Source organism: Podarcis erhardii (genome assembly GCF_964252035.2).
Source record: "Podarcis erhardii genome assembly, chromosome: 3".
NCBI lineage: Eukaryota > Metazoa > Chordata > Lepidosauria > Squamata > Lacertidae > Podarcis > Podarcis erhardii.
Window position 1 is genome coordinate 80,281,172 of NC_138507.1, and position 12,640 is coordinate 80,293,811.

The 12,640-nt window shown below is 39.5% G+C and overlaps 1 protein-coding gene across 1 annotated transcript in view; it reads left to right on the forward strand.

Moving 5' to 3' along the window:
• SDCCAG8 (SHH signaling and ciliogenesis regulator SDCCAG8) overlaps nt 1-12,640 on the forward strand; it is a 90,981-nt gene that overhangs the window by 54,362 nt on the left and 23,979 nt on the right. The window contains exons 15-16 of the mRNA XM_081856356.1: nt 3,658-3,766; nt 8,231-8,362. Of these exons, the coding sequence (XP_081712482.1) occupies nt 3,658-3,766; nt 8,231-8,362 (241 nt within the window). The remainder of the gene's footprint in view (nt 1-3,657; nt 3,767-8,230; nt 8,363-12,640) is intronic.

Below are 12,640 nucleotides of genomic sequence, written 5' to 3' on the forward strand. Positions count from 1 at the left end.
AATGTTGCTAATCAGTTTAGTAAGACGGGGAATCATATTTGTGTATTTGCCTTTTTAGATCATATCCCAACCCTCCCATAATCTCTGTATCTGGCTTAACCAACTATTTATCATTTATTGAAAGAGAGGAAAAATAACAAATAGCTCCGGTTCCCACTGAAAAGTATATAAATTCCCCCAAAGCAGACAGTGACTTTGGGGGAGTTGCTCATACGTTATGCCTTGATCAGGCCCTCACTTGATCCCTTAGCCAGGGGAGAGAGGGAAGCTAGATCCCTGGTGGGACAGAGCACTGGCCAGATTGGAGGTAGCAGTCAGTTATCAGGGCATTCCAGAAATTCAGGACTGGTGTCAAGCATGGGGAGGCCGTCCAAAGTGGGTGTGGTCCACTAAGCAGGGTCATAAGGCAAAGCCAAGGTCAAACACAATGGAGTATTCTAAAGCTAGGCAGCATTCCAAGAGCAAGGTATCAGCAGAGGCCAGCAACTCAGGGTTCGTTAGCATAGGAAACAGGAACAAATAGCTGGGCTGCACAAAACTAAGCACCTGTGTTGTTCCAGCAACAAATAGGCTTCAACTGGGCGCTTATGCACCCTAGTCACCCAGACCTAGGTGCAGCTGGGAAGCCTAGTCTGCCAAGATTTCCTCTTTCCAGAGAGGTTCCTTATTCCTGAGGAGCCTAGTTCTTCTGGGCTTTCAAGTATGCACAATAGACGACTTCCTGTGCCTACATTTTCTGATGTGATGTTCCCTATGGATTTCTGAGCCCAATTCCAGGTATTAATGTTGCAGTATAAAACTTAGAACAGCTTGAGACCCAGATATCTAAAGGAGCACCTTTGTTATAGGTGCCTACCTAAATCTGCAGTCCTCCCCATTGTTCCTTTGTCAAGTAAACTGCATAGTGTGATGGCATGGAAAGAAGCCTCTGTGGTAGCACTCCATCTCTGAAATGATCTCTCCCTGGAAATGTGCCTGGTCCCAACATTGCTCACTTTTCAGGGCTTTTTAGAATGCCCTTGGTGCAGTGTGTGTGTGTGTAGTTATTTAGTTTATTTTAGTCTTTTGATGCTGCATTGTGGTTATGTTATCCACCTTTTGAGGGAATATGGTGCTGGTGATTTTACAATTTATAAGACTATTACTGTTTTATGCTGCTGGTTTTGTTTTAATATTATTGATAATTAGAATACCATTTCATTGTTATAAGCTGCTTTGGTTTCTGTGATAGAGAGCAGGGTATTGATTTTAGATAAATTTTAGATAAATATTGATTGAATGATTCAATCAATTTGTCCTTTCATTGTTCAGAGAAATTTCTTGTCCTAGCAATCACAGTTTCTGCTTAGGTACTCCGTGACTAGCTGCATAGCCTTGGAGCACATGTGCGATCTTGTCTAGCTCCTGGGATGCTTCTCAGAGTATACCATTCTTAGAACAAGATTGTCTTGCCTTTCTTAACATCCTTTGCTAGCCTGGATTGCTAGCTCAACACTGAACTGACAGCCATCTCAATTTCAAACCGTGTTCTGTTTGAATTATGCAGCAGTGACACCAATCCTAGCAGGCCAATCTTTGCTAAAAATGAATGCAATTATTTGCTTTATGGCTTCATTCTACACAAGTGTATTAAGGGAAAGGGACTATTTGTGGCATCTCTCTGCATTCTATACAGCACTTCTGCGTATAAGCAGCTGTGACTTGGCATAGATGTTCAGAACAAGTTGTCATTTACTTTTTCCTTCCTTATCTGTAAGATCTCACTTAATTTGCTTGCTTTGGAGAATAGTATTTTGTGCCCATTGATAATTCTAATATGAATAACAAGAAAGGAAAAGTTAAGACATATTGAACAAAAATATCTCATCGCAAATGCAATTATATTAAATTGCTTCACAGATGAACTAGAATTTTATCTGCTATTTAATTGAATACTCTGGTTTGTTTTGTTTTTCATATAGAGATCTGATCATAGTGCTTGCCGTATTCCATATTTTCCCTTGACATTTCATTTGATGAATTAGTGAATTAAAATGTTCAATAATTTAAAACTGAAAAATTCAAGATTTTTGCTATGTTGTGAGGTACAAAATTTCAAAGCTCAATTCTCTCCCCACCCCAACCTATACCCATGGCCTTTTTCACATATATTGTCTTCATTTCCCGGTGTTTCCCATGTCTCCAGTAAATTGGAGCTGTTGGCTAACAACTGCAAGAAGCTGTTCAGTTAATAATTTCAGTTACATATAAGAAAAATATTATATTTGCACTTTCTGAAGATTGGTCAAGTTATGGTGTCTTCATACCAACTTTCTGCACCTTCACTTTTCTCTTAAAGACATCTATATTGTGCTGTACAAGTCCTCCTTAATTGATGTTTCAAATATACTTCACATATTCTGTGATCCATCCAGCAAACTAATATGACTCAAATGATAGCTTTTGTTTATCTCATGTGGAAGTTAGTTTGATTACTTTAGCTGGTAGAACATGAAATATATTTTCTAAGGTCAGGTATTTGACCTCTAGACCACTGTAGTTTGGTGTTATGCAGATCACTGGAATAATCTTTGTAGTACTATAGAACAGTATATAGTGACAGACCATAACATGAACATATTAATGATTATCTGCTGTGAAACTGCTCATTAGATGCATGTGGAACTACAGAACACTTTGTCATTGTAATTTCTCCTAAAAACCATTACATTTAGGACTGCTGGAAAGTGTGTAATGTGTGACAATATATATGCATCCTGTTTCATACACAGAATTACTTTCCATGTAGGAATTTTATCAGTTTGAATTAGTGCTGATGGTAAATTTCTCCATGTTCACCGACCCTTTCACCAGGGATGGATTGGAGCCAGGAATAAATTTTGGTTATTTTTCTAGAGCTCCAAAATGTTCACCAGGGATGGATTGGAGCCAGGAATAAATTTTGGTTATTTTTCTAGAGCTCCAAAATGTTGTGTTTGGGGGGGGGGTTGTTATGGGGGATGATGGTCTTATAATTGTAGGAGCTTGCTCTGTATTTTTCCTTTGTTTAAAACAGTAGAAGCAGTGCATTGTCCTCACTAAGTCATTCCAGAAGGCAGCGTGATGGGCAGACCACCACTGGAAATTGGAATGGCATTCAACTGTCAGCAGACCCACTGAAATTGATGTACATGACTTAATTGGGCCTGTTAATTTTAATAGGTCTACTCTGAGTGAAATTGAATTCCATCCATCATGACCATAGCTACTGCCACCAAACCCACACAAAAAAAGGGAGCGCAAACAAACCATTTCAGCCCTCAAAGCTTCCCACAAAAATCACAGTCCCTAATCTTGGGATTTCAGGGTGGTTCACTACAGCTCAAGTTTGAAGCAACCTTAAAATGGGAAGGGGGAGACAAAAAAAATGGTAGGGGGCTTCTCTCACACAGATTTAGTCATGGGCAAGTAAGATCAAGATGCTCAGGAACAGGCTTTTGAAGGGACTTTCCTATTATGACTTTCCATAGAGATTCGGATGTCAATTTATTTAATTGAAAACTAGGTTCTAGCATTAATATAACACTTTAAAATGTTGCTTCTAAACTGTCCTGTATTGCATTTCAAACTTTGTATATGTAAAATATAACATATGCACATTTTTTAATGTCTTTCTAGTTAATGAACTGGATTCCTTGCTGAGTTCACAGAATGCACTCTTATCAAAATTAAAAGAAGAGTGCTGCACGTTGGCAAAGAAGCTTGAAGATATGACAGAAAAAAACAGGTAGGCAACATTTTTACTCTTTGTACACAGAGGTACTTACAGGCTTACTACTTATGAGTAGCTAATAGAAATTTGTGAATTGATAAGCCATTTTTACAGCACTTACATAGTTCAGTTTTAGTATTATGTTTCTAGTCTTCCATATTCCTTAACACATACATTAAATATGAAAAAAATCACATATGCAACCAGGTCTGCCCCACTGGTGAGGTAAGGTGAGCACTGGCAGATGAAGATGGGTGCAGTCTGCCCCGGGTGTCTTTCCTGATGGGGGGTGACATTGCAGCCCAGCCCCCCTGGGCCGCTCGCGGCACCCCCCAGGACGCTGGCGGCATCCCTCATCCCTGCTGGCTGCTAGCCCTGCCCCCAGGTGCACGGCATGCTAGCTCCACCTCTGAAGGTGAGGCAGCTGCCTCGATTGGTGGAAGCCTAAGAGGCAGCACCTGCCTCACCTCCGCCACCAGCAGCACTGGTTTCCAAGGAGATATTTCCAAAATCTTAAAAGATCTCACGAGTGCGCAAGGTCTCTCAAGATTTTGGCAAAATCTGTCTGGAAACTGGCACTGCTGCCAGTGCTTTGTGGATGCCACTGCACAATGCAGGTAAGAGAGCCATGGTACCAGTGGTGAGGCAGCAGTGGGGGAGGGGTGGAAGTGAGGGAGGCAGCATGTTCCCATTTCTCCTCAAGCAGCATGCTGCCCCTGTACACAACCAATGTGGGCAGACTACTTTCTTTTTCCATTTCCATTTCTGTTCACCTAGGTCTTAGGATAACTTGATTTTTTAATGTAGTGTGAGCCATGGGAAAGCCCTCAGACAAATATCACATGCACACACCCGTCACATTGGAGCTACTTACCAGATGCCCAGCTTATACACAATTAGTGTTAATATACCTGTGGCACTAATGTAGCAACATGTATGTGGACAGGTGCATGTGGTAACTGTATTCAGACATGATAGAGACTACATAGACTGCTGGCACATCTTTAAATCAAATCTTATATAGTGGTTCCTTTGAGGTATATATCTCTTTCCGCTTTGCCCACTTATTGGCGAACATATAATCCCACCTTTCAAAAAGTAGGTGCTTACATCTGATTAAGTGCCAAACGTATTGGCTGCATTGAGGCATCATTGGCTGCATTGAGGCATCATTGCCTATCTTGACAAACAGAAGCAAGCCCTAACCTCCTTCTGGGCTTGCGTTGCCCCACCTCTCCTCTCTGCCTCCAGCATAGCTAGCTTGGGATATGGCACCTCACCAATACTACTAAGAAGTAAGAAGTAGACACAGCTTTGGGTCTGAAGTCCAGACATTTGTTAATATGCTTCAGAATGTAGTAAAAGATCCCTTTCTCTTCAGGTAGTGTGTGTTGAGATGTGTCCCCAAACTCTGATTTGTATGGAAGACTCATGTGGTTATAATAGTGTGCTATTGTTCAAAGAGCATTTCACTTTGTAATTGAGAGACAATAATGGTGAGTTTCATTGCTCCAATTAAATGATATATATTGAATTGTAATTGTTTACACTTGCTCCTTCACCATCTCTGTTTATTCTCTGATGCTGATTGGGTTTGTACCTATTTTGCTCTGTAGCTGTTGGCATTAGCACAACACTTTCTTCAAACTATACAGGGCACCCATGGATGCCCAGAGCAGGCCTAAGAGATGCTTCTTTAATTCTTGCTAGTTTTTTTCAGCAATTGCGTAGCTTCTGCCAGGAAGTTTCAAAAAGAAAAGTCCTTTCCCAATTATTTGTAGTGTAGTACAGATAGATAGGTTTTGTGATCCCCCCACCAATCACAGGTCTCACCATTTTTCTGATTGAGCTTCACAAATTAATGCCTATTAAATACTCACATACTTTGGGTAAGATTGCCAAGAATTGGAATTATAGATGCATAAAACATTTTGAGGGCTTCTGTTGAATATACCTAGGTTGCCTAAAGATGAATTTACATTATGGAAGTGGGTTGCAAACATGCTTTACTGTGTTCGGATATTACCTTAAGTAATGTATTAATAAAGCTAGCCTTCAGGCATAATTGGTGTGTAGAATCTATAATAATAAAAATTGTAATGAGCGAAAATTTCCGTATATATATGGGCGGATCTTGGAAGTGCTCGATTTACTCCCCTCAAGCTGCACAGTTGACACTGTGTACACATGCAAATGTAAAAATACAGCCCTGCAGTGTTCTCTGTATAATTTTGCTTACCCTCTTTTTGGGTTATCCCAAAGTTTGAGGCTTGTGGATTGATGCTTGACACTGCCCATTGTGTATTTGTGATTTGCGTTTTGTAATTAAGGGCAACAATGGGAGTCCATTGGGTCTTGTTATATATAATGGTTGGTTTAATTTGTTTCACTTCTATCTTGTTAATTGTAAATTGATCATTAAGATTTGAATTCTAATCTGTCACTAGGGTTGAGTGTATTGAAGCTAGAGAAATGATCCTGTTTTTAATCACTGATGATGAGAAACAAATTTTACCATTTCAGTGCATATTGCTGTCCATATATTTTAACACTATATTTTATGGTGTTATAAATATTGTTAAATGACTTTTAGTGTAGTTTTACTGTTTGACTATAATGGATAAATTATATTACCATTTTGGCAACAGTAGGCATCCAACTGTGTGAGTTTAATTGAAGTAAAGAACACGCACCCGGTTGAACTGTTTTTCTGCATGTTTGATTGGTGCTCTATTAGAAGACGGCAATCATTACACTGAAGCACTGTGAGGAAAACATTTGCCCAAAGTAGAGAATCAGAATGCCAGACATTCTGAAAAAACCTACTACGGCAGTGATACTCAGCCCCTTTTCTGAATTATTGAGTTTTCAATTAAAATCAATAGAACCTACCTCACATTTAATTATAATACTATGAAATGGTCAGATTCATGAGAAATGAAAAAACCATTCTAATGGACAAAGCATCTAGGTTGGAATTTCTATGCTGCCTACCAAAGGTTGGAGGAAGAAAGCTGGCCATGAGCCACCTTTGTACATATCCTAAATGTTGAAGTGATTTAAAGGATAGCGCAGCTTTTTGACAGCATCAGATTTACGGGGGCTTCCTGATGTTCTATTTTGCAATACTGTACTACTGCAATCGTACTATTTCCATCGCTCTGCTTAGAATTCAGGCAAACTTGTTGGGCAAGTAGCAAAGCCTAGAGTCCTAAGCTAGACTTCACCCAAGGAATCCCTTCGGCAATTAATCGGTTGGACCCAGCTCTGTTCCTGGGGGCCCAAGTAACCTCAGTGGCTAGAAGCCACTTTTACCAGTTCTGCCTGGTATGACAGCTATGACTGTTTCTGAACTGGAAAAACTTGGCCACAGTAGTTCAGGCATTGGCGCATTGGTGACTTCGAGATTGGATTACTGCAGTGCACTCTATGTAGGGTTTCCCTTGTCTTCAACCTGGAAACTGCTGCTAATTCAGATTGCTGCAGCATATCACCTCTGCTGGTTGCTGAGGTGCTGGTTGAACCCAGGTCAAGTTCAAGGTGTTACTGTTGTTACATAAAACTCTTAATGGCTTGGGATCGCCTTGCCCAGCATGTGACCACTCAACTTCTTTCATCTGTGAAACTGGAACTATTACAGGTGCCACACAATACTTTTTCTGCCCTTCTGTGAAATCTTTCTTTTATTATGGGAGTACCTACACTTTGGAACTCCCTGCCTATGGCCATCAAGTAGATACATCCACTGTGTTCTTTTTGGTGCCTGCTTAAAACGTTTTTGTTTTGGCAAGTATTTCTAGACATGTAGGTGCTGATGTGCTTTAATCTTCTTCTTTGGGTTTTTTTTGTTTTTTGTTTTTTGTTTTTTTGCTTACTGCTTATTTTAACTGTCTTTATGGATAATGTTAATATTTCTTAGAAACTGTTTAGAGGTTTTGTTACTCTCCAGCAGTACATAAATTTTGTTAGGTAAAACAGATAATGAGAAAAGAAAATAGATACTTTATGTTGAACAAATCTGTAGAAATCAATTTATTTTCCTGTACTGTTTTATTAACATTTGTATAAAACCTTTTTGTAGTGTGGAACTTCTTGCAGTGTCCAGTCCATTTCTTGTGCATTTATGGAGGTGTAAGTTCACTGAGTTCAGTGGAAATTATTTCCCATTAAAAATTTAGGATTGCAGTTTTGCAAGAACTTTATAATATCCTTTTCTTGCCTGGTGGTTCATATCAAAGAACGTATAGTATTGTATAAGGCGAGTTTCATGCATTACTAATAGCCATCTTTCTTGTAACCCATCTGCCAAAAAAATATTCCATACAATTTTTAAGCCAACTGCTGCAATACTACTTATTTTAATTTTAAAAGTAAGTAAGACGCTCCCCATGCAGATGTATACTGGACTTTTGTTAAGGTGGCTGCACACTGCAGGATAAAATCTGGCAACATCCATCATCAGTGTGCTTAATTCTCCAGGTCTGAAGTCAGCCAGCTTACTCAGGAAAATGAATATGTCCATGACAGACTTGAGAAAATGCTGAAAAGGAATGATGAATTGGAGGAGCAGTGTATCCAACATGGAAGGATGCATGAGAAAATGAAGCGAAGGTAGGAGGATTTAGTAATTTATCCCTATGTGGGTCTACTATAACAAACCTTGTGGTTCCTTTGATGTGCATGTTCTTAGGTTTCAGGAGCAAGACCAAACTATTTTCGACTATGGTTTCATTGTGTAAATATTCTGGGTATTGTTTCAATACACATGCACGGTATAGTAAGCATTACAGTGGTACCTTGGGTTAAGTACTTAATTCATTCTGGAGGTCCGTACTTAACCTGAAACTGTTCTTAACCTGAAGCACCACTTTAGCTAATGGGGCCTCCTGCTGCCGTTGTGCCGCCAGAGCACAATTTCTGTTCTCATCCTGAAGCAAAGTTCTTAACATGAAGCACTATTTCTGGGTTAGCGGAGTCTGTAACCTGAAGCGTATGTAACCCGAGGTACCACTGTATACATGCACCCTATATTAAACATGCATTAAAAAAAAAACCCCAGTTAATTTCACACACGATTTTAGGCTGTTTATATTGTCTGCACTGACACTCATATGAACGGTCTAAATATATGTTATTTAAATAAGCTTGTGTCCTATTTAAGCAGCAAGTATGTTTGTGTCCTAATCCTTCATTAATTGGCATATTTTTCACTGGCTTTTATTTTAAACCTTTTTTACTTCCTTATCCGTAAAACTTGAATTCTCATTTAAATATAAACAGAACAGCAGTTACCTTTTAAATAAAATGTTTGAACATAGAATATATTTTAGCTCCCTACCCAGTAGAGGCTAGCATTGATTTTGATTTTAGGTCTAGGTGCCACACTCTCCTTAGCAATAACGGAGTAGGGAATGGGGTCAAGTCTCCTTCGTTTCCCATGTTCCTCTTGCTGAGAGAGAGGTGGTAATTTGTATGGTTACATCTGACCCAATGTAATACTACAGAGCAGTCATTGCTGAAAAGTTGTAGAGCACTTGAAATTTTTCTGATGGAGGCTATTCTCTCCCATCTCACGTGATTCCGCTTTGTATTCAGTTGCAAATCAAAGCTCTTGCTTGTTGCCTCAGAGGCAGCTGACCTTCTCTAACATGCCATCTGCAATCACCCCTACATCTGCTTAAGAAATGCCACTTCTCTGTTTTTTTCCTCTCGCTGAATTTCTAAATGTCTTACTTGCTGTTTCTGAATCTTGTCGTTTATAATCCTTTGGCCCAATTTCCAGTCCCCTTGGTAATATTCATATCAGAATCTATTAAGTTGCATTTTAGGAGTCAAATGCTTTATAAATGGCAACGTGTTTGCATTTGCTGATTTGGTAATCTTATCTACATTATGGACTGTTTCCTTATACATCCATTCTCTGCTAAACTACCATTTTCTCAAAGGAGGGACTCAACTGGATGCCAGAGGACACTTTCCTGCTTTATTGTTTTCTTCATGTCATGTCCCACAGTTTCAATCTCAAAGGACCCTCAGAGTGGCTTTATCTCGGTTTCTGCTTGTCTCAGTGAGTTGATATGGAATCTTGAGTGTCTGTCTTTTCTGTTCACAGAAAGAGAGATTCAGACCTTTCTCTTTCTTCAGGTTTGTTGAGGAGAAGGAGTCGGGCTTTCTCCTACCCAGTGTATCCCCCACAGATAGCTAGTGGAATAATTCAGAAGGTTATTACCATTTTTGAATGAGAGAATTCTGTTGACAGCAATGCAGGGAGTTTTCATGGCTTGATCTAGTGTTCTGATTAAGGGAAATAATAGTACCACTCTATTATGCCTCGGTCAGACCACACACAGAGAACTGTGTCCAGTACTAAGCACCACAATTTAAGACGGATGTTGACAAGCTGGAAGGTGTGTAGAGTAGGGGAGCCAAGATGATAAAGGGCCTGGAAACCAGTCTTATGAGCAACAATTGAGGAAGTTAGGTATGTTTAGCCTGGGAAAGAGGAGACAGCCATATTCAGATATCTAAAGGGCTGTCATATGGAAGATGGAAGAAGCTTGTTTTCTCCTACTCTGGAGGCTAGGACCCAAACCAATGAAGATTCCTACTAAACATCAGCAAGGACTTTCTGAGAGTATGAGCAGTGGAACGGTCTCCCTCGAGAAGTGGTGGACTCTCCTTCCTTGGAGGTTTTTAAGCAGAGGTTGGATGGCAATCTGTTATGGATGCTTTAGTTGAGATTCCTGCATTACAGGGGATTGGACTAGATGACCCTTGGGGTCCCTTCCAACTCTAAGATTCTATGATTCTATCAATATCTTTAAGGCCTACCTATGTATTCACATCAGAACCAGCCATGTTTGTGTATGTTGGGAGGCACTTTCAATCCCAAGCAGTACTCTTCAGGCTTTTGACGCCCCTGAATGACCGTTTCTGACAACTTCTTCACATTGTTAACACCACCAAATAAAACACTTTGAAGTGCCAACCTATTGGTTAGAGCTTATCTAAATTTACCATGTGAATGAGAATCCCCCCCCCCCCCGAGTGCAAGTTCTTCCAAGCTGGTGACCTTGTATCTTTTTCTTTTATTTTTAGAGCATAGTAACAACACTCTGCATTTTTCACCACTGTACTAAAATATATACTTGGCCAACGTATGAAACATCATTACCATGGCAGTGCCTTAGGGCAGAGAGAACAGCTCAGAAATATGATAGACAGACAGGGTTTTAAAATGCTAAGTCCTCTCTTGTTTCTTATCTCTGAATGAGGCATGCTCATGTATTTATAATTAACACAGAAAAGTTATATAGAACAAAAATACGGTTTAAAAACCATACCTTTTCATATAGAATAGCCACTCTCTGCTCAATTACATTAGCTTGTCATCTTCCTGATATGTGCAACTCCAAAACACTGTTTTAGAGTCTATGTAGCTCCTTTCACTTGCTATATACATCTATGTGCATGATTAATATTTTTTAAAGGGTTTTTAACACATACTTGATCTCTTTCAAGTACCACAGTTCAAAGGAAAAGCCTAGAGGACTGGCAGTTTGGGGCAGATGTGTGTCTATTCCTCAGGCATCAGTGGCTGTATGTTAACAATTTTTTAAAAAAATGTTACAGCCATCTGTGTAACAAGACAGCAGAGATCTGCACTTGCCTGCTACTATAAATAAGAAGGAATCTTGTCTGGCTTCAGAGAAGCTGGATTTATAAAGACTTGATGTGTCAAATCCTAATTGTGTACCATGCTGCTGGGATGTGTTGGCAGCCAAGAACCTGAAGTGGTCTTCCCTTCAGACATTTTAGGGAAGCACAGCATTTCTGGAAGCTGTTTCTCTAACGTATGTGTGATTTGAAGGTTGTGTTTTTTTTAATGTGCACTTCACCCAACAGAATTGCCTGCTTTCCCCCTTCCTTCCTTCCTTCCTTCCTTCCTTCCTTCCTTCTTTCTCTCTTTCTCTCTCCCCTCTCCTCCCACATAGACAGTATATATGGCTAAACAACACTATTGTGAACTTTAAATCTTCAAGTGACCCATTTAATTCAATTGAGTGAAATCATGGTAAAAGGGTGAATGGTTGCAATTAACTTACAGTTTCTACAAACTTTTTAGAAATCATGCAGTCAGATCTGTTTAGAAAACGTGCTGTGGATTAACAACCAGTTTGTTTTTACTTTTTAATTGGCTTTCATTTTTTAAAACCCTAGGGTATGATCCAGACCACTATGTGTTCAGCTCCCACACAGATGATTCCCAAATGATCAATAAAATCTGGTTTGCTTCCTATTGTGCCCCTGTGTACACACAAATGGACATGAAAACAATCAGCACAATAGGGTACTAGAATAAATGGGCAATTTGTGTACATCTCCCATATTTTCGTTCATTTCTCTTTCCCATCTTGACATAAGTTACTTGTACTCTGGGACCCATGACTGGATGTAGACAGAAGGAAAGGGGTGTGTAAAAGAGTCTTCGTGTGAGGGTCTGGCACCTGGGGTGATCTGGATTACTTTACAAAACAGCTTGATTATCTGTCATGTGCAGCAGGTTTAGTGTGGTTTCTGCACAGAGATGGATGCTATGGTTGTGAAAAGGTTCTGCCCAACACACAAGAGAAGAACACTTATACTTCTTTCAGTTTTATGGCATTGCATAGATGAATATTGTTGTAAAAAAATGTTTTTCCTAAAGCGCTTGTTTATACCTAGAAATAAATACGGCTATCTACCTATATGAACGTTTTGCAGCACATGAACTGCTAGACTGAATGGATACATTATTGTCCTGAATTTCATCATACAGATTTTTTTTAAAAAGCTATTTACAACAATCTTTGGTGCAGTATGACCAACTATTTAATAACTTAATAACTT